Genomic DNA, 23,820 nt, shown 5'->3' with positions numbered 1-23,820 from the left:
CACAATTTGGCCTCTTGTTATTGAGAATAACATTTTTGCGCCCATTACAATGATAAAAATTGCCAACTCTGGTTCATAATGTGTAATATTATCGCAAAATGCATTTTCTGTTATTTCCCACTTTACCGACATACTGTATTTACAGACATCCACACATTGCTTCTTCTAATCAGTTCAGTTCAGTAACTTTTCTGCTAAGTAAGTATCTGCTGTGAAAAACCATTAAGAGACATGACCCAATAGCCTGAATTCACTGATCCATTCTAAATGCATTAAAATGTGGGATTGTCAGCAGACAAAGAACCTCTTCAAAAGTTGATAACTATATTAAACAAAGTATTGGAAAGAAGCTGCTTTCATTCCCACACTGCAACCGTTTTCCAATAGGAATTTCCTTGAGATTATAAAACACGGATGATCCAACCTTGCTGTGTGGAACCACATATAGTAGAATAGCTCAGAGGAAAGTGTGGGTTGGGCATTCGGGGACAGAAAGCATCAGGGAACAATGTGTGATAAGTGGTGTCAGTATTGGTCAAGAATCAGGTTTAACCTCAAATGAGCAATTCGAATTACTTGCATTGAAACATCCAAGAGGGTATTTACCTGAAAGACATTGCATCACGGAGTTCATGTGGCCTATTTCATGTGGAAGCTTTATTTCCGGCCAGCAGACAATTTTTTTTTTTTTTTTACTTTAGACTTTTTCTTGACAGCTAGTTATTCTTACCCACAAAACATAAGCACATTGCTGGAACTGGGGTCATCTTCAAGGGGCACAAGCTGCTGGAGACACAGCTGTTCACAGCCTCCATTGAAACCATCCGTGCAGTCGATGCCCCTGGAGTAGTCATAGCAACCTGAGCCATCCTTCATTGGCCTCAGCCCCTCAGGACACTGCAAGAAAAGGAATTCAGAGTAAGACAGAAAGGTGGTGGGAGGGAGATGTAGACAGGGGGTGAAGAGGGAAGCATAGATTGTGGCCCACAGGTCAGAATGTGCATTTTAATCAGAACAATACAGCAATGAGAAGGCAAATATAGCAGCATAGGCAAGATACCACTTTGGAGGTAGAATACCAGGAAAGTAAATTGCCAAATTTATTGCAATACAAAAAAAAAAAAAAAAGACAGGTTCAAAGGTAATTTTGAACTAAAATTTTGCCAGCTGAAAGCTCACAGTCACAACTTGATTTGAAAGGCAGTTTTCATGCCAGGAATGAAGCTCCTTACTCTCTCCTGATGAAGCTGCATAGTGGCAGGTGGAGAAGAGTGGCAGAGGACCTCACATTGATCAGAGGAGACAGGGACAAGCAACCCATTTTTTTTTTTTTTTTTCGTGTGTGGGGAAATTGCCCATTTCAGAGAAAGGCCAAAATGTAGAATAACTTGTTGAATTTAGTTGTTTTGAATGCTGCTATTTTTTTTTTTTTATTATTGCCTTAAAACATGGAATCAAGCAAGCATGTTCTCCTTGTGCATTTATGAGTTTTTGTAAAAGTACTCTGTATATTTCTTCACTCCAAACACATTGGTGTTTTGTTATTAGTTACTCTAAAATAGAGGTTGGCGTAAGTATGTGGGTGGTGTTGGCATCTCTGTCTTAGTTGTGTGATAGTTACACCCAAAGTTAACAGGTTTAGATGAAAAGTCCACCGCCAATCTCATTCGAGATAAATTAGGTATAGAAGATGGGTACAGGGGTGTATACATGGACAGAAAGACATACAGGCCAGACAGATCGAATGATATTGAAAACAGGTCAAAAAAGGCACATTTCTTCATTCATTATATTAAAAGGAATGTAAATTCTGACCTTTAGACACACTTATTATGACTGGAGGTCAACCATCAATGACCACAGGCTTTGTATTGCAGTAAACAATTTGTCATTTAAGAATATAATGCCGTCATTCAGTTTTAGTTTATCTTTGAGTCCCAGGAATCCCCCACAAACCCAGTCACATCGACATGAGAATGGACTGGACAGAAATCTTTAGTGAAACAATTAGTTCAATAGTCCAACCTCAAATTGGCTAATTTATAGAGTAGCCTTTAATTTATGAAGTTAATTTTTAAAATATTATATTTCCTCCAGCGTAAGCAATACTAATTAAACATGAACCCAACAACGGCAGAGGCATTCCGTAGCAAAGCAGGACTTCATTAAAAAATGTAATTTAACTCACAATTAATAACTTGTATACTTAATAGCCCACTGTCATGATTTGGACTGCATTATCCATCTTGGATGTAAACAAAAAGATTTCTTTGCCCCAACAAAACAAAAGAGGCTGCACTTTTTCTGCTGGCTCAGCTTGCGGAGAACGCACCGCTGAAATCAAACGCTATTGACAAGTATTGTTATGTTAAAACAATAATAATCATCTCGTTTTGATTTGTATAATAAAGGAAGCATTTGCAAAATCTCAGAATAAGAGTCCAATAAACTCACACGGCCAACAATTTATCCGGATACAGCCAACGCAGTCGTGTAGTTAGTTTGCACCGTCACCTCACAGCCACACACCCTGGAGTCAAACGTGGCCTGCGTGGAGTTTAAATGTCCTCCTTATACGAGTCTTGAATTTGGGTTCATGAGGCTAACTGTGACAAGAAAATGGAGCACGGACTTAAATGTGAGTGTGTGATCGTGTGCCTTGATGTGATTGACAAGTGATCTATCCAGACTGTATCCTGCCTTCACTCCTCGTCACTGTAAAGCAGATGGATGAATGGATAGATGGATGATAGTGCCATGAGTGTCTTAACCAGTTGTTCTTCATCAATCATTCTAGTGTTTTTATCGCTTGATATAGATGTTATATCTGGTTGTGACATATATTATCTTCTTGTCTTTTTTTTTTTCTATTGTTCTTTCCCAATAGGAGATATGTGATAATGCTTCAGTCCACCTCACAGACTGCCGAGCAAAACATTCACAACAAAGTGACATCAAAAATGCCACCTCCACGATGGATGAGATATATTCTACTAATCGGAGATTCAGTTTCCTCCTGTGTGAAAACATTGGTGAAGAAAAATGAGAAGGAGTTCGAGGCTTTGTGTGTGTGAAAAAACAACAACAACACAACAACCCAGGAGCTTCTGCTTTTCATGTAAATTTTTCCCACAGCAAAGGCCTGACTTTCACAAGTTAGTATTGTGTCGTTGGTATATATTGGATCTTGGCGAGTGTGACATTAGATACCAGAAAACAAGAAAAGAATTTAACCCTTGGTTGATCGGTATATATAAAAGTTGTGGATTCACAATAATAGTCACATTAAGAACAGTCATTTTCAAATAAGTTTCTGCAATTTAATGATCAATTTACAATCACAGACAGTCATATGCTGGATATGTGTTGGTTTCAATTCCAGCAAATTTGAAAGCGACGCTTTTGTGCTTGCTCTTCTATCAATACTTACAGCATTGCCATGAATGCTGATATGCAACTTCAATGGGTTTACACTGAAGACTGTGCGATTAAATTATCCAACAGTTTGCCAAACACCATTCACTTCTTCTACTGCTGGCCACTCTGACTCAGCTGTGAATCCTCAAGTTGTGCGTGCCTGCGTAGGACTGACTGTGGGTGTGTAATGAAGAAAAAAAACAAAAAACTGCAGAAAGCTGTTTCTGTTTTTCTGCTCAGTAAACATTAAATATACGAGTTATTTTATTTGAAAAAAAAAAAAAGTTCACACAGCTAAATCTGATTTTTATGATGACTCGCCTTAAGGGAATCTTACAAAAGAAGCACAAAAAGAGAGGTTGGTGGTACATAAACACCACCCACTGCTGTCAGTGTGGTGCTTCCAGAATTATGCAAGGTAAGCCCATGTGTTTCCCCTTATAGGAAACCTGACTGACTGCAATAAACAGAGGAAAAAAAGAAAAACAAAACACTGAACCGTTCCCTTGGATAGGGTCATCTGTTAAGTGAAGAAATAACAGATAGGTGTTTTATACTGGTCCTCTGGGTTATAGCTTGACGTGTGGAATTGTGACTCCTTTGAGGTGTGTGAACTTTTACAGCTTTAATCTTCTATAGTCCTGTATCTGTATCTTTACTTAAGTATCAAGGCAATTCAATATATGTCAATCTCACTTATTCAAACAATATAAACTAAAGGCATAAATCATTATTTTTAGATTGTATGAAAGAATATGTTTATAAAAACAAGATTTTCTGTGCTGAAAGAGAAAACCAGAAACAGGAGGAAGATCACAATGGTAATGATGATGAGGGTGACGAGTAGTAGGATGGTGAGGAGAATGACATTAAAAGGACAATGAGGTCTTTGAGGAGGATAAAAGGGCTGAATAACATAAGAGAATAAGGAGGATGAGGAGGGTGAAGAAGAAGATGAAAAGAGTGGCGTTGAATATGAGGACACGAGACATTCATGAAGATAAGGGAAACATGATGGTCAGGTGGCGGATGATGATTATCATGATCATCATTGTCATGTAAGACTTGAGAATTAATTTGACAGACTGCTTGTCTTCTTGATAGAGGTCATAAAAACAAACAAGTTTACATTTGGTCTTTGGTGTAAAGACTTGGCTTTATATAAAGTTTATATATTGTTGAACATTGCAACAGAAATAAAGTCAGAATGACTCAAGTCAAACTGAAGAGTGAGATACGGAGAGGATTGAGCCGTAGACTCCTTGAATAGCATGGGACTTATTACAGTCCAGACTGACAGAAAAGAAAAGGAAATAATTAAAGTTACAGAAGGGGGAAATATTCATTTTGCACTTGTGACTAAGCTTTTGTGTGGGAGAAAAAGTGGAAACAGTTTTGGATGGCACCATCTGCAAGTGGGTGCCTGTGTAGAAGCTCTCTTACTTTCAGTTTGTGTGCAATCCTATCAGCCACAAAAATATCAGATGGTTTAGAAAGTAAACTGATGACATGAGTTAAACCTCTGAAGCAGATGTGTTGAGTTTCTCGACGGCCATTTTCTTCCACCTCCCCCCCAACTGAATCTGATGGATTTGTCATCAACCTCAACGGGAATTCTAATAACACTTGTTCCATTACAATCAGATGTGTTGCAGTAATGGGAACGCTTAAGACTTGGGGGAGAGTAGACCTCCAGGGTCGAGATTCAAGACAGCTGGCTCGAAAGTCGTAAAGATCCCTTGAGCGGCCTCCGTCCTCTGTTTACTAAGAAGACATTTAGAATGAATGTGGATATAAAACAAACTCCCCACCCCCAGTATGCATGTTCTTCACAGGCTCCATCCAGAAAGTCATCCACATTAAACCGTTGCCTTCAAGATCCATTTCCTCAACTCCTAACAGCAATCAGCCAGTTCCTTGACTCTAATTATGAGATCTTTTGTTATCTCTTAAAAGATAGACTATGCTATCAAATCAAGCATCCAGTCTGATGCTGGAGTAAACAGTTCTCAGACAAAGGCTATCAGGCTGTACTTAAGTAATGATGCATCTGCTCTCTCGCCGCTGGAGACACGTTAAGGTTCAACAACAGAAAGTGATCAATAGCTTTTTGATCCGTCTGAGATATATATATATATATATATATATATATATATATATCTCAGAGGGATGTTGCCAAGGCTGGAAGGAGGATAAGTGTGCATTGTGTGTCATTCACACATGCTTACAGACCAAATCCCACACATTCGGCATTCCACTGAAACCTCTCCAGTCTCACATCCGCTCACTGTATCTGGTGGATGTAATGTTAACTTCCTTGGGAGCACAAGATTGGAGCCATTCATCACACTGAGGCAGAGCTATGGGAATAGCTGTCTGTAATTCAAAATTGTCATGCAGCACTCTGTGGTTGAATGAAAGTTCTTAAGGTTAGCCATTAGCGAAGCCCACGAGCTACTTGCTCTCTACTTGCTCGGACAAGTCTCCAAAGACACACCGAGCTGCAGAGGGAGAGCGTTCATACTTCAGATAAGTGAATTTAAGTCAGTTCTTTTGTGCAGCTTCTGCAATGGCGGCACAATGAGAGCAGGAGAGAAGATCTGCTGCACAGAAACATACACACATCTTTCTGATGTTGTTGGTATAATAACACTTTGGCAGCTGGTGAATAATTAAAAATACATAAAAACAAACATAAAATTGTGTTAATTGGCTAATTTACATATCAGGTATTAATCAAATATTTTTTAAAAGATAGTAAAAACATCACTTTAATGAGAAGATTATGTATTTTTCTGTTTCCACATTTGTGAATAATAACAGGATCCAACTCATGTTCGAATTTGACAAGTCTTTTCTTTTGACTTTGGGCATAAATGTCCCATCCCGAGGGCACTGACATGACGGCTACATAAAACACCAAGGGTTAGATATAGTTCTATCCTCTGGGGTCTATTACAAATGAGGATTTCATGACACCATTAAGAAGCAGAGTGATGGTATCTCACTCCTGAGTATCATTCAGGATTAAAAATACAAGGTAAGCAGGTCAAAGAAATGATGAAAAAAAAGGTAAGTGCATATGAAATATGACTGCACATATATCTCCCCGCACATCATATACCACACATAGATCACCCCTCCAAATTAACATTCACATATTGAGAACGAATGCTATTCATTTTCCTAATCACCCATTACTGCCCCCAGCTTTAATCAGCAACTGAACATAATCTATCGCGAGCTCTATTTGGTAACGATCGTGTCAAAATTAAGATACTAAATGTTCTCACTTAGTGGCCACACATTTCAGAGAAAGAGGGCATAAAGGGGAAAGTGTGGAAAAATCAGTAGATTTATTTATTTTCCAGTGCAACATTGCCAATTATAATAAAAAAAGGTTCAGAGGAAAACAGTAGAAACCTTAAGGATAATATGGAAACAATGACATGTGAGTCTTACACAAAACAGGAAAAGTTTTTGAAACGCTGCAGCTCTAAATCAAAATGACAGGCGAGGGAGAAAAAGAAAAAAAATCAAATAGTCTAAAAGCATATTTGACAGCCTAATCTGGTTTAGAGGTGGCAGTGATGCATGCCCTGCAGCTCCATGCTGCTGAAATGTGTTAAATTAGGCACAGTGGTCTCATTGCCCTAATAGCAAGAGAAAAGAATAATAAAAAACAAAAAATTTTCAGAATGCAACGCAGTCCTCCATGTTTATACACAGTAGCCTAGTTAAGGAGGCCACTTTTAATCATATTTGCAACATAAATGCGTTACATGTGCAGCACTTTGTCTCATTACTTTGATTTGAGAAAGTATATTGGATACATATGTTAAAATATCTCTTCGTGAAGCAGATGTGGTACATGTTATCTCCACTGGTGCTTGTAAAAACAAAACAAAAAAACCCCCCCAACAACAACCTGAAACCATCCATTTCAAAATTGCTGACAAAATTTGACAGTTGTCGTCTGGCATCTTGTAACCTGTCAGCAGACTTGAATAGGTCAGCACATCAGTGTTTTCTTCCTTCTAAAATTACAAGTATATTAAAGCCATTTTCAACAAATGACACATCATTTATCCATTGCACTAATTCTGAGACACTTTCCTTGATGCCTACGCTTCTGCCACAGAGAAAGTCCTCACAGTGACGACGGGGTTTGCATACAAGAGTACTTGCGATTCCATCAAAAGAGACATCTTTCCTCATTCAAAGCATGATGGAGGCCATTTATGTAAATGTAGAAAAGATTCATATTGTATCACCTGATTCATCCATTCACACACCAATGTTGACTTCAACCATATGAGGAGCTTCTACACAATTAGGATAAACTTGGGTTTCAGTGTCTTGCGCACCTTGACACACATTCAGAGTGAAAAGGGGATTTTAGCCCCAGCTGCCTGAGCCATGGGTTTATTTACCCTTGCTTCCTCCATCAGTTCAGTTGTGTAGCTGTTGCTCCGGCATTTCGACCCATGTCTGTATAATAAGGCACAAAGCTGATGTTTTTCCTGTTATGTCTGTGCGTGCTCCATCAAATGTTTAACAGCATGTGAGTACATTGTGATTGGGCCTGTGCGTATCTGTGTGTGTGTTGTGTGTGAGTGTGCATATTTGTTGGGGTCAGACTTGGTTGAGATTCTATTATCACAAAGTGTATTCTATACATGTCAGAGTGAGGATAGTGTTTCTTTACAAGTACGAGTATGTTTTATTTTTTGTTTGTTTTTTTTCTTCAAAGCATAAAGCATGCCTTCCTTGGAGGGGAGCAAAGAGCTTCAGGTAGGGCATACAAACAAAACAACTTTGGAGGTCAGGGGTCTTTGATTTTTGGAAAGAAATGATAAACAAAATTATTGCTAAATAATTGATAAACATTATTATTGAATAAAAGAAAATCAAGCTAAAACCGTAGTAGACTGCATATAAAGGCTTAGCGGAGATTTGTGTGAACAGGACATAAACATACATGCACTAATAATGTACATGTGGAAAATATATCATGCCTCAATTATGGGAAGCTGGTGTTTCTAAACCGACACCCAAGGGTGATTCACGTTGCCCCAGCTTGTTCCGTCGGGATGAAACTTTGCCCTTGTGTTGTTTTTCTTTGAAGTCTCTTCACAGGTGGTGTTATAGCATCTCCTTTTTCCCTCCTCACTCCAACATTTATAAAGACGGCAGAGTGGTAAATGGTTCAATGACTTTGCAATGAACTGGCGGTGTAAAATAGTTTATCTCGTCTGGCTGAAGCTGAGGAACATACACTGACTTTCCAATATTATGCAGTTTTATTTATTTATTTATTTATTTATTTGTATGAACACTCCAGTTAAAGTATTCAGGTAATTGGGACATGACTTGCGTGTGCAAAAGTGTAATTGCCCATTGCTTATTGACTCAGTAGGGCAGTGTTTGGACTGCCTTACTTCGCATTTTTCCCCAATACATGTGCTAATTCAAACAGTAAGAGACCAGACATACCATTGCACACTGGAAATAGATGATTACATTTTTTTTTTCTCTGCAGATATTTCCATGTTGCTCTTATTTCACTCAAGCTCTACTCTCTAACAAGATGATTTAGCCTTGGGCTCTCATCTCCACATCTCTGCATTCATGTGTGTACTCATGTCATCAGGCAGTTCATCGTTTGCCATGGTAACTGGCAGTATGCAAAAGATGTGCTGCCTCTATTTGTCACCACCCTTCTTTAGTGGTGTCAAGAGAACAGATGACAATGCGAGCGAAAGATCACTTAGTCCTCCAACTCCACGAGCCCCTGATCTCCTCAGCTCATTGAGTTTGTCAATGACATTTGTGGGCCGCTGTTATTATCTGCCTTTATGGTTTGGACAATAGATATGTGGCTTACTTAGGTAAGCTTACATGTGACAATTTTTTTTGTATTTTTTTTGCTGTTGTTGTTTAATTACTGCTAACATATGCTCCTTGACACATATTAAACGTGGCAGCTTGTGAATTATCTGAAAGCAAGTGTACAGATGCATCGTTTTCCTTTCATAATTCATTAAAGGTTATTACTAAATGAACAACAAGATACACTTGACTGTAGCAGATGAAATATGAATAATCTGATGATAAATACATCTTACCTAAAAGACATGATCTCTCTCTCTCTCTCTCTCCCTCTCTCAAATGACTGAGTCATAAAAAAAAGGATAATCAATGTACATGGTTTGATATAAATTGTATAAAAATACTCAGTGAAACAGCATTATATTGCCTAATTTGTTTGCTGCAAATATTTTTTTCCACTCAAGGCTTCTTTGAACTGAATCCCATTGTACACAAATCTTAAAACTCACCCCTGGCTGCCACAGCACTATGCGATTCTCCCTACAACACTAAATGACTGCGTTTAACCAACGGCACATGAGTGACAAAGATAAAATAAAATGATCATGAAGCGTTTGCCTCCCAATTGAAATTCAATGGTAATGAGGTAAACGGAGCGGTTACAGTGCAGCAGGGCTGGGGAAGTCAAGATGCTTAAGAAAACACAACTGTGGGGATGTGACGGGGCTGGTGGGTAGGGGGATTAGGGGATGAGGGTTTTCGCGAATGCATTGTTTGGTGGAAGATGCCATTTTTCCTCCCAGCTGACTCTTTATGCAAACTAGAGGCAACCGAGCAGAAATCTGGCTGCACGCTGACAACTCATCATTTAATTCCCGACTTTTGGAGAGTGCCACCGCTTTAATAAACTCCTGCATTCTGGGACAGTATGCAAGTGACTTGAAATGAGATGAGAGATAACAATATCTGTCTCCTCTAAACTGTTATAAACAACTGGAGTTTGACGGGCCGAAATTACAAAAGGACATCTCTGCCAACCCTGCATCCAAACAGCGTCACCAGAGATGTCCCAAAAGACACATCAGCTCGTGAAAGATATGCCACTAATATCCTGCCATCTGCTGAGTCTCTGAGTATTTCCATTAAGGGGACAGATCCTGTAGCTGGATACGACAGCGTGCCATAAAGAAAAAGAAAAAAAAAGAAAAATCCTAAAAGCATAGAAAGGATTGTATGCACCAGTTGTCAATCCTTAAGTTTGAAAAATGGCAGACTTCCAGAAAAAAAGAAGAAAGAAAAAAAAAAGTCTTGTTTACAGAGTTTTGAACTTGAAGCAGTCCCTGGAGAGTTCACGTAATGCATTCGTACACAAACACAGTGGATGATAGGCTACACTGAACATGGGTTCAACTGCAATCTGACCACTCATTCCACACCGATGGGTAAAAGCTGAATTGTTGCCGTACACACAACCGATGTCTGGCAACTGAGGCTCCCTACACTTCTCTCTACCTTGTACAACATATATCAAAGAGGTACCTGAAATGGACCTTTTTTATGTTCACACTGGATATAGCAGAAATATATGAGCGTGCGTTTGTTCACCGTGGTCTATTTTTGTCTCTTTATTGAAACTACAGGAGTCAAAAGCCTTTGAGTTGTCTATTTGTGTGTGCATTTTACATTATTATCACAGGTAATGAAATGCTGTCCTCCTCTCATTCCCCACTTGTGCTTCAAGCAATTTAGTCACAACCAGCAGAAACAAAACAATTCCGGTAAACAACAGTTCATTTCACACAGTAAAAAAAAAGAAAGAAAGAAAAAAAAAGAAGAAAAGAAAAAAGAACTATAATGAAAACAGCAGTGCAGCCTATAATGTAAAGAACAATAGGACTACACAGCTTTAAATATCACCTATGTCATGTGTAATAAAGCCTACTGCTGTTTGATGAGCCAAGTGATGAAAGACGAAGCCACAAGAACAACACTGCCTGTCGAATATCGCTAACCTCCGCATACAACCTTTGTTGTTGTTGTCATAGACTGAAGTTAGTAGCCAGTTCACATTTGTTCCAGCTCAGCAGACATAAAAGCGGCTAAATGTGCAAAAAATAAATAAAAAATGGAATAAGCAATGTCTCCATAACCTCAGCTCTGGTTCTGACTACAATTTAATTCATTGTAAATGCATTTCAACTGTCTTAAGAGCAGCAGACAGCCCTGAGGGACTGACTCTGATAATGGATTTTAAGCCCTCCGTGTGGCATGTCCCTGCACTGTTAGCACCCACTCTGACAAGGGTGGTTAAAATAACACCAGCCCAGAAAGAGTCCGAAAGGAAAATAATACCACAGTGACTGTGATTCTCCGAGTTAATCTTTGAAGGCTTTGTCAGTCTTTTTGTCTGCTTATTAATCAGCTGTAGGCAGAGCCATGAGCCCGTTCACTATTATATTGGAGTTAAACATTTTTATAGTATCTCAAAGTATGACGGTAAGCTTAGCGCACTGTTTCAGTGCGGGAGTTCTAGATGAAACAAAAACCAAAACCAAAACAAAACAAATCAGGTATGTACGTGTTTCATGTCTCTTTAATGAGATTTGTGCTTTTTATACACAGTTTAAACCTTGAACTTAATCGTTAACTCCAGAAGAAACAATAGCATTGAATCTCTAGGTGACATTCACACATGTGGAAAGTGTTAATAAAATCTCATGACATGCAGGTTCTTGACATATGATAGTTTCACAAACAACCGAGGTCTTTTTATTATGCTCACTCTCTCCAATGTCCGCTATTCTGCAACTCTGTGTCAAATACGGATTAATATTAGTAGGGAGGATTAGAATAGAGTCTGTCTCTTCAATTCTAGTCATGAGCTTGCAGGATGCAAATGCTACTACAACTACGGAAAATACATTAAACATGGTTGAGACCACTGAAGCAATGTCACTAGAAATCATTGTATAGATATTTCACAGCATACAAACTCAGCGGACCAGACTCCGAGAGTGAGTTGAGCGTTATTAAAACAAAAGCAGTTCAATAAATGCAAGCCCGGTATAAATTACGTTGAAAAAAGAATATACATTTTATAATACTGCAGAGAAATTATGTGAAACTGAATGGGTTTTTTTTGTTTTTTAAATCAAACATTCCTGCAATCATGCATGAATCAATGTGATCTGCATTCAAATAGGATATTTATGGATTTAGTTAAGAAAAATATCTCTGACAAGCTTTGCAGCTGTTCAAATATTCAAATACTCACATGCATTTGCTGGAATTCACAGTGCACTGTCGCTGTTCGTGCATATTTTGGGTTGGACTGATGGGACCAGTCCTAGAAACCCAAATGCCAGTGAGTGAATGACTCAGCAAAGAAATCCAAGTATTGGTAAGCTTAATACGACATATTTGTTTCAATCTAATAGACCCACACATTTAAAATGTCAGTTAAGTTATGTCACCAATAATGATAAATTATTGCACACAGCAGGGGGACACCAAACACAACAAATATTTCGAGAGCAATATCAACTGTACAAATGAGACAAACATATTTAGGGCAGATGATGGCATTACCACTGTTTGTATGTAGACACCAGCCTGCATTACTCATAACACCATCACAAGCTACTAAATATGTCAGGAGTGGAAATATGAATATCAGGACTATGATTCAGCTGTATTAATGTGGATTATTCGCCATGGTAACACAGCAGGAGGTAATGAGTTACAGAGAGGATGGGGAGACTAATTTGATTTATAGAGAAAAAAAATGATTAAAAAGTATTTTAAGTGTCATGTTGAAAATGTTGCACGCATCAAGTTTATTCTACAAAATGCGTCAATACGTCTGTCACTCATGATCTTCCCCAGAGCCTAATGGCTGAGTCTAAATCTGTTTGTTATTCATAATTTCTGATCAGTGCCAGACTAGATTACAGGGAGTGGTGTGATATATGCTTAATGACTGCAGAGAAAAGTTCCACTGTTTACTCTGAACATTGTGAAGAGAAGTCTGCGTAAGAGAGGTACAAATCATATCTTGCCTTCAGCTAAAAAAAAAAAAAAAAAAAAAAAAGTGAGAAAGAACAGAGGGAAACAAGAAAATTGCGCGATCAGTGTTTGTCTTTGGTCGACACGAACCACAAAAAGACCTGTCGATTTATAGCCCCATCCAAGCCCTTAATGACTCACCGAACCATCCTCCAGCAATTGAGATGGCTCATCAATTTAATTACTTTACAACGCAGGCCCGCCCCATGCTGTCAAATGCCTGGCGTGGAAAGTTTCCAGTCACCCCGTACTTGTAAATATGCCAAAGAAAAACCTTTTGCACTGCAGTTTAGGGCTTTGAATCCAAAGTCAAACTGAGGTTTATGAAGCAAAGCGGGACGGATGAAGCCAGCACCCTGAATAAATGAAAGACATATCCGCTCTTAATGCATCTTCAAATATACCCCCCCCCCCCGAAAAAAAAAAAAAAAGGTTTCACATCAGATTATTAAACTTTGATTTGATTTTGTTATCAGTGGGTCAAATGATGACATAGCATATACCTAAACTGAAATGAAAGCGGCAGTATCATGGACCATTTAGTCTGTGTGCAGTGGATACAAAGGCAAAGCCTCTAACAGTGTGAATCACAGGGGCTTTTAATCATGGACCCCATAGTGTCTATACATAAACACAACACCAAGGCATCCTAATTATGCCTGTAAGCACCATATAAAATATTATGAATTGCTTGAAAATATCACAAATGCCAAGTTAGCAGATGGCATGTAAATTTAATGACTCACATTATTCGGAAAGATACATTAAAAGCGGTGATTATGTAAATACATTTTACCATCTAAACATACACCATGCATCTATTCAGGACTTAATCAGTCTTTTAGGTGCTGCAATGCCTGCAGAAGCTACAGAGCAGCGCTGGCTTTGATCATAGTGTGGGAACTTAATTCACATATTGTACCGTGCATCAGAGGAGTGGGGTGGGGGGGTGGGGTGCATTCTATTTGTTGTACATTTTGACATTTGTTTTGTCCATTTTTGATTCCCAAACATGAAGCTATGAAATATTTGCTCATCATTAAAATGCATTGAAAAGGCCAATCCCGATTGCCCAGGATTGCTACAGTCCTGTGTGTTTAAAGGTTGCAATCCAGCATTGCAAATGTAGTCTGCTGTCTGGCAAAAAAAAAAAAGAGTATCTTGTTAACGCTGTCTGCTCACTAGTTAGCTCCAGTCCAGCAGGCAGCATGTCTGGACGATACTTTGAAAGCACTAGTCTTTCATATAGCGTGTCCATCACCAGCAAACACATGTCAAACAAGCACAAACAGAAACATGTCAATGTAAAAATACTACATACGCACTTATTTATATAGACATCCGGCAATGTTATATAGAATCTAAAAGGAAGTCTGTTTGCTCAAAATTAATAGGAGTGTTTTATTTATTCTGGGATAAACACCAGTTGTGACCTTTAAGAAAATTGTTTTCGCTCCACACTCACTTCAACTTGATCATGTCAAGATGTCAGCTGAGAGACAGTAAGGAGAAAAAAAAAAAATCTGGAAAATCACATCTGCTTACCATACAGCCGGTTGAGTCCAACTGTCGATCAGACACACATTTGAAATTCTTCTTGCAGCCACCATTATCTTTGGAGCAGTCACGGACGGGGCCAAATGATGCCAGTAGGTCTTCTACTGTCTCAAAGTATGTTGACATCATGGCCTCTTCCCTGGAATTGACAGAAGAAAGGTCAGAAAAGAGAACACAAATGCTTTCACAGTGTAATTAAGGGCACAGCGGCACAGGTAATGTCAAGTGAAAATGAATGCTCAAGCATCTGATAATCCTTGACCATGTGGAATGTAGTCTCTCACCCAACCTCATTTCTTCTGGCGCAGGGGTCGGCAACCTTTAATGCTCAAAGAGCCGTTTGGTCCCGTTTCCCACTGAACACAACACCCAGAGAGCCGCACACATTTTATTTTGACACTCCCACCAGCAGACCATGCCAGGAGGATACTACACACAAAACCTTCTCCACTGCTGGTTGCCAACTTACAACAAATAAACTAAACTACATGAGCTAAGGAACAAAAATACAACACAACACAATTAGTACCAACACTACAAACCTAATATAACCCCGAATAATTACATTTAAAACACGACAAACATAAACTCCCATAATGCATTGCAGCTATCAGCTCCTTTATTGCTACACATTATTAAAATGGAAGATATATATGGGAGGTCTGGGATTTTTAGAACCATGAGTGTGAGCGGTGCGGCTTTCAATGTCCTTTAGTTGTTCTATAATTCACTATAATCTGCGTCACTCTCAACAAGTCTGCAATGAACCTCCCGGAATTGTCGGCACTGTGCAGTGCAGCAGTTTTCCTGTGAAAGGTACAGGAAGCTCCCCGCTTCAGATACCAGTTGAGCCGCTGTCATGACCTGCAGCCGCAATTCTACGTTCTTCATGCCATTATTGTTGCGTAATGACGTTACATCGCTGCGTCGTTCACGACCCGCCTACATTTTACCCTACTCTTTGTAGCGGGACTGCGCTTTGGGTGGCTTTGCCTCCTTACGTCCCTCCGGGATGAACTGCAGTGGGACAGAGGCTCAAGGAGCCGCAGTGGAGGGACGAAAGAGCCGCATGTGGCTCCGGAGCCGCGGGTTGCCGACCCCTGTTCTAGTGCAATAAAGGACTTATTCATGCTTGTACATAATGTGATACAATCACCCTATTTTTGTGTGGCTTTTATACCTTTAACTGCAATTGTCAACAGCAAGTATTTGTTAGTGTCTCTTTCTTTTTCGAAAGTGAACAAAAGCCCAAAAATGTGAAAAGAAAAATGAGCATTGACCATGGCAGAGTCAGATATGACAGGTTGCAACTGTGCTTTGCAATAAATGTGTAATAGTGTTTAAAATATTTCTGTACATTTGCACATGCTGTATTTGATGTTCAGCCATGCCACAAATCCAAACTGTATTATAATTAAACACTTAAACCGATAGCCACACACATAATTCAGACATGAAACATAAGCTTGATTGTTGTAGTAAATCTCCAACTGAAGGCCAAAGTATTCAGACCTGCCATTTCTGGTTCAGTTGAAATGACAGAGAGAGAGAGAGAAAAAAAAGAAGAAATGTAAAAAAAAAAAAAACTAATTAAATGTGATTAATTTGTTCTTATTTTTTTCAATTATTCGCTCAGCATGATAATGCATTTTCATTTTGCGAGCCCAGAAAACTAAATGGCAGTGATCTTATGGCCTTGCAGCTCTGTGAGAATCTGTGCATGGGTACAGTGGTGCTGTGAGTTAAATACTGATGTCGTCATGCTAAGAGGCTCAGAATCACTAAGTCCCAATTCCATCCATCTTCAAAAGCCTGTTCGACCAGGGAAGGGCCGCGGCGCGCTGGAGCCAATCCAAGCTGACACTTGGGCAAGAGGCTGAATCCAACCTGAATAGGTCAGCAGTCCATCACGCCACCGACACCGAGAGACAGACAATCATCAGAGCACACATTCAAACTAATTGCTAATTCAAAGTCACCAATTATCTCGGCAGGGATATTTTTGTCCAATGGGAGATGCCTGGGGTACTTAAAACAAATGTATAAAATGAGAAATTTTTTACAAGGGAAGAGCCTGAAATGAAGCTGTGATGTGACAGTGCTCACCACTGGTCCCCCATACCACATTGACTAAAAAGCATATTTTTATGATCGTACTATATAATTGTGTAACTTAGCATGCAATAAATACTGGTTAGATTAAACATAACTAAGTGAAATAATAAACTGGTAAATTTGTGCATTACATGCTAAATACTTTTAAAATGTGTTTATAAAAATACTATATTTTTAAGAAAGAACACTGACTTTACCTTTACATACACAGTTGAGTGAAATACATATATTGCTTAATTAAAAGTACTAGGTATCAAGTGGAATTCCTTAATTTTAAAAATGTGTCCGTCTGTATAGAAATTAAGAACCACTGAACTCATACTGTTGGGTTGCACTGGTATTTTTGGAAAGCCTCAAATAATGGTGAAGTGTTGACAAAGATTAAAATAAAAATATTAATATTGTGCTGGACAATCAGTGAAATTTGTAATCTAATGATTTTTCTTTAATTAATTACATTGTTATGCACAAATGTTATCAAAAGTACTGTTAACAATAACACATAAAGGGAATTTTAAACAGTAAAACTTCCTTTACACTAACACTTTAAGTATTTCTTACAAAACTCCATCTCGAAAAAAATAAATGAAATAATGAAAATAGAAATAAGTCAAGCTATTTGGCATTGTATCTATTCATAGTTCAAGAAACACTATTGTAAGAGTGATAGTCACTTTATATTCGGAATCCAATGCGGCTTTCATACAAAAAGCACCCTTCGAAGTCAATGCAGACGCTCACTTCGCTTCTCGCCATTTCAACACTGTTTTGGTGAATTTTTGACACCTTCCGCTCGACTGTTGATCGTGTCAGCGCTTCTATTATCAACAGTTGCCAGGTCACTGTAAAAATAGCTTGAAATTCAGCTCCCAGTGATATGCCAAGTTTTGCATCACAACAGCACAGGGGGGCCTCAGGAACAAGAGGGTCATGCTGGCTGTGGTTTGCAGACACCCAGTTAAGCCAGTCAAACATAAAATGCACACAATGAACAGCGACTTGGTGATCATACCGCAGGGGGATGACAATACAGCTGCAGTGCTGGAGTCAGAGGTTGTTAATATGATGTTGTTGTGAGTGTGGGCGTTCATCTAGAAAATGAAAATATATCATAAATATAATCACTCCATAAGAGGAATGTACAAACCACATTCATATATACCAACCTACACCGAGGCCCCGTTTACATGACGTTTCAAATCAAAATAACTATTTTTTGCGTTTTCATTTGAGAAAAGTTTAGCATTTACTTGAGAACGTTTCGGAGACGATGTCTGTTTACATGGAAATGGCACAAATGTTGAAAATATATGAGCCACAAGTTGGTGCCATTGGTTGTTTTAGTAATGAAGCCACACACACATGCACACAGAGAACACTACATGATAAATATCAACAATGGCAAGTACACGGACATTTGTATGAACAGACGAGGGTGCTAGACTACGATTATGGGTGATTCTCAACAATAAAACTGTTGTGATTGTCCATCTTCTCACGCATGCGCATAAGAACAATTTACTACGACGCATGCATTGTAGTAGCATTTTAGAAAACTTTTTTCCCAGTTCACGCAAAGATGGACTCGGATCATTTTCAAAAAGTTATGTTTTCAGTTGTTTAAACGGACACCCCAAAACCCGACAAAAGTTTTCCGGTTTCACATGAAGCCGCTCTTATCCGGCCTGGTCTGAGATGAACACAGCCTATCACAACTATTAGCTTGTAGGATCTACTTGTACTTCATTCATTTGAAGGTTTTAGGTTTGAAGCTAATCGTGATATGTTGAGTCAGATGCTAAATGCAAACCTCCAGAGTCTTCGATGGAGCGAACTGACTCAAACGTCTGCAGTAATTAATATCTGAAGCACCTTTTTCATCCTATAACCCTACAAATGAGACATGTGGGCATCACCAAACACATGGATGTCACATATTCATATAATATCATACAATATGAGTGCTTGTTTACAACAATCTGTCAGTTATATTCAAAATAGGTCAGTCAAGACCAAATTCAAATTTGGATTGAAGGAGGTTAGAGATTGTTTGATCTGTGTGCATGTGTCGGTGCTGCTGGTGATAAAAAAATTCCTTACGAGGAAATCAGGAGGCTTTCAGTTTAAATGCTGAACCTTGACATTTTGGAGGAAAATCAACTTTACTTATACGGTGTGCTTGGGGTTTTATCCTCTTCAGCATGCTTCACCTTGCACATACACTATATTGTGTATGCCTGCTGCCACAAAGACTGAAGGGTAAGCAACCCCTGTGTTTTTGTTTGCAATAAAACAAAAGCACTGTCTCGAGCAATGGGACCACAGGGACAACAGTGCGTTTTAAGGGTGACTTGACTCTACAAACAGCAACAACATCATGGATGATAGGAAGAGTGACAACTTGCTGTGCAAGCAGAATTTTGCAGTACCGTCACTGTCACTTTCCTTGTGTATATTTTTATGTCTTTATGTGCCTACGTGCCAATGTCATTTTAAAGAAAATACAAAAAAAAAAAAAAGGTCATTAAACCAACAGTGCACACCTTGATGATCCTGTTAACACTTGAAAGAAAGTGTGAATCATCACAAGGTCATTTGTCTTGCAAAGTTTATCCTATATGGCCATAGATGTCATTGACTTGGGGAAAGAAAAGATGAAAATCAAGTGCTTGGCAGTAATTCAAAAGGTGACAATACTCCAATACCTCCCATAACTGTATGTGCATATGTAATGGAGTGGTAAGAGGACAAACCATCCACTTTTTGATTTCTATCTGTGATGAGAATGTAGAATTTTGGTAAACAACTTCTACTTTTTCGAGTAAGGGTGTTTTTATCCCCGTGTAACATTTTATTTTTACATCAGATTTATGGCAGCTCATCCCAAAATCGGCATATCTTTTTTTATGGTGAGGTATTATAGTTTACCAACACATCAAATCTCTCTTTGCTATTTTTTGCAAATTCACTGCGTCTCACAGGGTGGAAAGTTTTGCAAATCAGTCCCTTTCCTCAGTGTCTCAAAACGTGGTGTAAACAAACAGCAACACAAAGCAATTAACCTATCGGTCAAGACTTTTCCTCCGCTCTCTTCATAGATTCTGGGTTATTTACTTTAATAATCTATGACATGTTCTGACCTTATGGTCCTCTGCGACTTAAAAGCCCATTAATTGACCATTACTGCTGCACCTTGTGATCTGAGACTATATTTAAAGCCGGATATTAACAATTTCAACTCGGCAGATGAATTCAGAAAAACACATATTTGTATTGAAACTGAATATTGCTCGTACATAGGGACTGGTAAAATGTTTTCGGTCATTTATATACTACCTCTTCAAACACAAATAACCACGAGAAATGTGGTTTAGAATATGCAGAAATGCTGCATACTTTACTCTTTTGTCGGGTTCTATGACAAGATGTAAATATCTTGGAAGACACAGTGGGTAATTAACCTTCTGGTCAACCAGCCACAGCCAGTACAGGGTATCTTAAATGCAGGCATTTAATTATATTTACTCAAGCATTTCTATTCTAGTGTTTCTCGCATCACCACTGGAAATGAGAGCCGGACTCGCTCTACAAACAAACACAAATGGAAAGTAACTGAAAAATCCACAGTTGCTTTTATATTTGCTTTGATGCCCAGGGGTTGTTTGATATGTTTGTTGTTGCCACTGGGCCCAAATGCATCAACCATCAACTCTGAGCTGCAGTAACGTCTGTAACAAATAAACAAATAACTCTGAAGTGAAATGAAAGGAAACCAGTAACAGAAACATACTTGTGGTTTCACACGAATCTTAGACATACAATGGATAGGCATAAAACAAGTTATTGAAGAGTAACAAGTGAGGCAAAGAAGTTAACTCTAAAAAAAAATAAAATAAAAATGTTTTTCAATTTTGTCAACCTCTACCTGGAAAATTACCACATGCTCCTGGCATCCTGGCTCTGCTTTGAGGTCCGGGCTTTAGATGTTGTATCCCTTTGAGAGAAGAGACTGAAGGTTTTTTTCTTACCGCGATTCTTATCTGAACAACCTCGATTGACCCATTGTAGAAGGATTCAGGGTGAAAAATCAAAGTCTATTTTAAACGGTTTTATTTCATCAGGGCCAGCAAGCATTGTAGCGGAGCCTCACCACTTCTTTCCCAAGCCCGTCTTTAGTCACAAAGCCTTGTTCAAAAGCCAAATGCCTTTGTTCTGGCCACACATGGCAAAGTCAAGATTCCCTTCTCGTTTCTCAACACGGTCTTTCAAAAGCATGACCTGAAACACTTGTAAGATGCCAAAAACATCTCAGTCTCACAGTTTAAGACTGTCCTCCTCTCCTCCTCGACGGTGGAGGGGCACGGCCGACTGGACTTTGCCTTTGGGATACGGTGTCACACTGTTTCACACTGTTTCACACACAGCTGTGAATCCTCTGATGTAGAGATAAACAGAGCAGTCGAGCTGGAAACATCAACATCATCCAAATACCGGCTGAAGCTGGGTCTGGATGGAAATCAAAGCCAGCAGAGGCAACAACGTGCACATGTCCAAGTCAGATGTCCACATTCAGTGTGCCTGAATAGACAATAAAGGCACATCTTCCTACTGTGTGATCTGAATGGTTTACAAAATAGAGAGAGTAAAGGACACTGCAAATCTGATGGAGAAGACCATTGCAAAACCTAATAAGCAAGCCTGGGTATATGATGTGGTGCATGAAGTTGAGAGGCACCAACAAAATGCACTTGGGTTCATCATTATGCACAGCTCTGGCTCCATTGATAGATGGTGGACTCGCTCCCTCCCAGGAAATGTCTGTGGCGAGATGTGCCAGCGGTTGTGGGAGAAGTGACAAATCACCCTCTGGCTGCGTACAGTTGGGCTCACTCCAGGTGTATAAAAGGGAAACGCTCATGTGGCTGTGTAATGGAAAGTGAAACAGTATCACCGGTGTCTAAGCTTGTGTACCTATTGTTGGAGGTTATGCAACAAGCTTTCACACACTTTTTATTGGAACAAAATGGTAGAAAAAGCAATGACAAAAAAAAAAAGTATGTTTATGTTGAATAATGAAAATGTTTAAAGAGATATATAAAAATAAATAAATATAAAAGATAAAAAGTGCAACATGTAATGGGTAATCACAGCATGAGCAGGTCTATTATCTATTATCTGTATTTTACTGACGTCACTGTGATACAAAGACCATAGCATTGGTGTGGATAACCTCTGCAGCACCATTTTATACGGACATGAAAGCGTTGTCCCTTCTCAAATGGATCTCTATCAACAAAGAGTCCTGACACTCTTTGAATACTCTGTCCAGCATGACAGTATTATTTGGAAATTTCTGAGCTATGTTGTGGCGCAGGGTGTACATGATGAAAATGTTGACATTTTCCCAAAACAACTACTACTGAAAATTACAACAACCTCAACATAAAGCCAATTTTAATGACGCATTCCTGTGCAAAATACACGGAAATGTCCTAAAACTTATAGCTGTGACATTATGCATGTTTTTTTTACAAAGTTTTGACTTTGATAGAGATGTTATTTTGCTTGCAGTGAGGTATCTAGCTTTCATGGCAGCATCACTAAAATCTCAGCTCGAGTCTCTGTGTTGTGTCGTGTCTGCTCCTCTTAAGAAATGTGAGCAAAATAATCAATTTTTTCCTTGAACTTTCTTTTTATAATTTGCCTCGTGGTTTAGCTAGATTGGAGCCTCTTGTGGGCCAGTTTTTGTCCATGGGCTTTATATTTGTCACCCCTGACGTAACTGATTATTTTGTAGAAGCAACATAGAACTGTCTCTATTGGTAGCAGAAATATTATAGAGCTTAAAACATATTACTAAGATTCACTCAAATAAAATGATCACTTTCTTGAGCTACATGAGCTACCGTGGATTACTCGTTACTATGAGGATTCCTTCATTAGCATTACAAATGTCGAGGTAGTAGAAGGTGTTAGAGGCCATGCTGGAATCAAGTGACAGTTCTCTGCCCAGAATGCATTTTTTTTTTTTTTTTTTTTTTTAAGAGCCCAGTTCCTTGTTATGTTTTACAGAATATGCCCAGGTGAAACACTTGGTTTGCAGTCACAAAGTCATAGTGAAAATGATATTTCAGTCTCCCGTGTTGTCTCTGTTGCTGTCTTTTTTTTTTGCTTTACTTGGCAACTCAATTCTTTCTGAATTGGACGAGCAACACGTGGCATTCTGAGCAGCCGTTCCTCCTGCCAGGCACTCAAACCACTGACAAATGACTCCTTAATTCAGAGGAAAACAGAGGGTGGGGAAGGTAAGACAAAATAATGGTTTGCCTCAGCTGTGCGGTGCATGCTAACTGACTTTGCTTCTGTGGTGAGTTATAGATGAATAATAGGGGAGGGGGGAAAAACAAAATCATTGCTTAGCTGTCTAGAACAAGATAGAGCAGAAGGAAAAAAAAGACAAAAACTCCCAATAAGTATAGTTTTTTAATGCCTCTGGAAGGAATTAGGCAATGTTTAAAGTGGTATAACACGTGTTTACCTTAACTTCATAAAGAAACCCCACCTGTTTAAATCATATGTATTATAACTATTGCACATTGGTAAAGTGTCTTTTGGTATCTGCAAATTATTAGTTGGTCAAGATCATCTCTTTTGGCACTGTGACTCGGTCACTTGACCCAGAAGCACATTGGTTGCATCTAAACACTGACTAATGCACTTGTTATTAATCTCCCTCTCTGCCTCTTGCATTTCCAGATGATGAATGGCCAGGCGACGCAGCCTAAAGTTAGAGCGCTGCTCCAGCATGATTACAGAGCCCGTTATTGGTCTGCC

At 38.9% G+C, this 23,820-nt stretch overlaps 1 protein-coding gene across 1 annotated transcript in view; it reads right to left on the bottom strand.

Annotated features, from left to right (window-relative positions):
• astn2 (astrotactin 2) overlaps positions 1-23,820 on the bottom strand; it is a gene marked incomplete at both ends in the record, with an annotated part of 271,954 nt that overhangs the window by 81,230 nt on the left and 166,904 nt on the right. Inside the window, 2 exons of the mRNA XM_080510130.1 lie at positions 731-897; positions 14,860-15,010. Of these exons, the coding sequence (XP_080366256.1) occupies positions 731-897; positions 14,860-15,010 (318 nt within the window). The remainder of the gene's footprint in view (positions 1-730; positions 898-14,859; positions 15,011-23,820) is intronic.

Source organism: Blennius ocellaris (genome assembly GCF_963422515.1).
Source record: "Blennius ocellaris genome assembly, chromosome: 15".
Lineage (NCBI taxonomy): Eukaryota > Metazoa > Chordata > Actinopteri > Blenniiformes > Blenniidae > Blennius > Blennius ocellaris.
The sequence above is the reverse complement of the archived record's forward strand: the minus strand, read 5'-3'. Positions and strand labels throughout refer to the sequence as shown.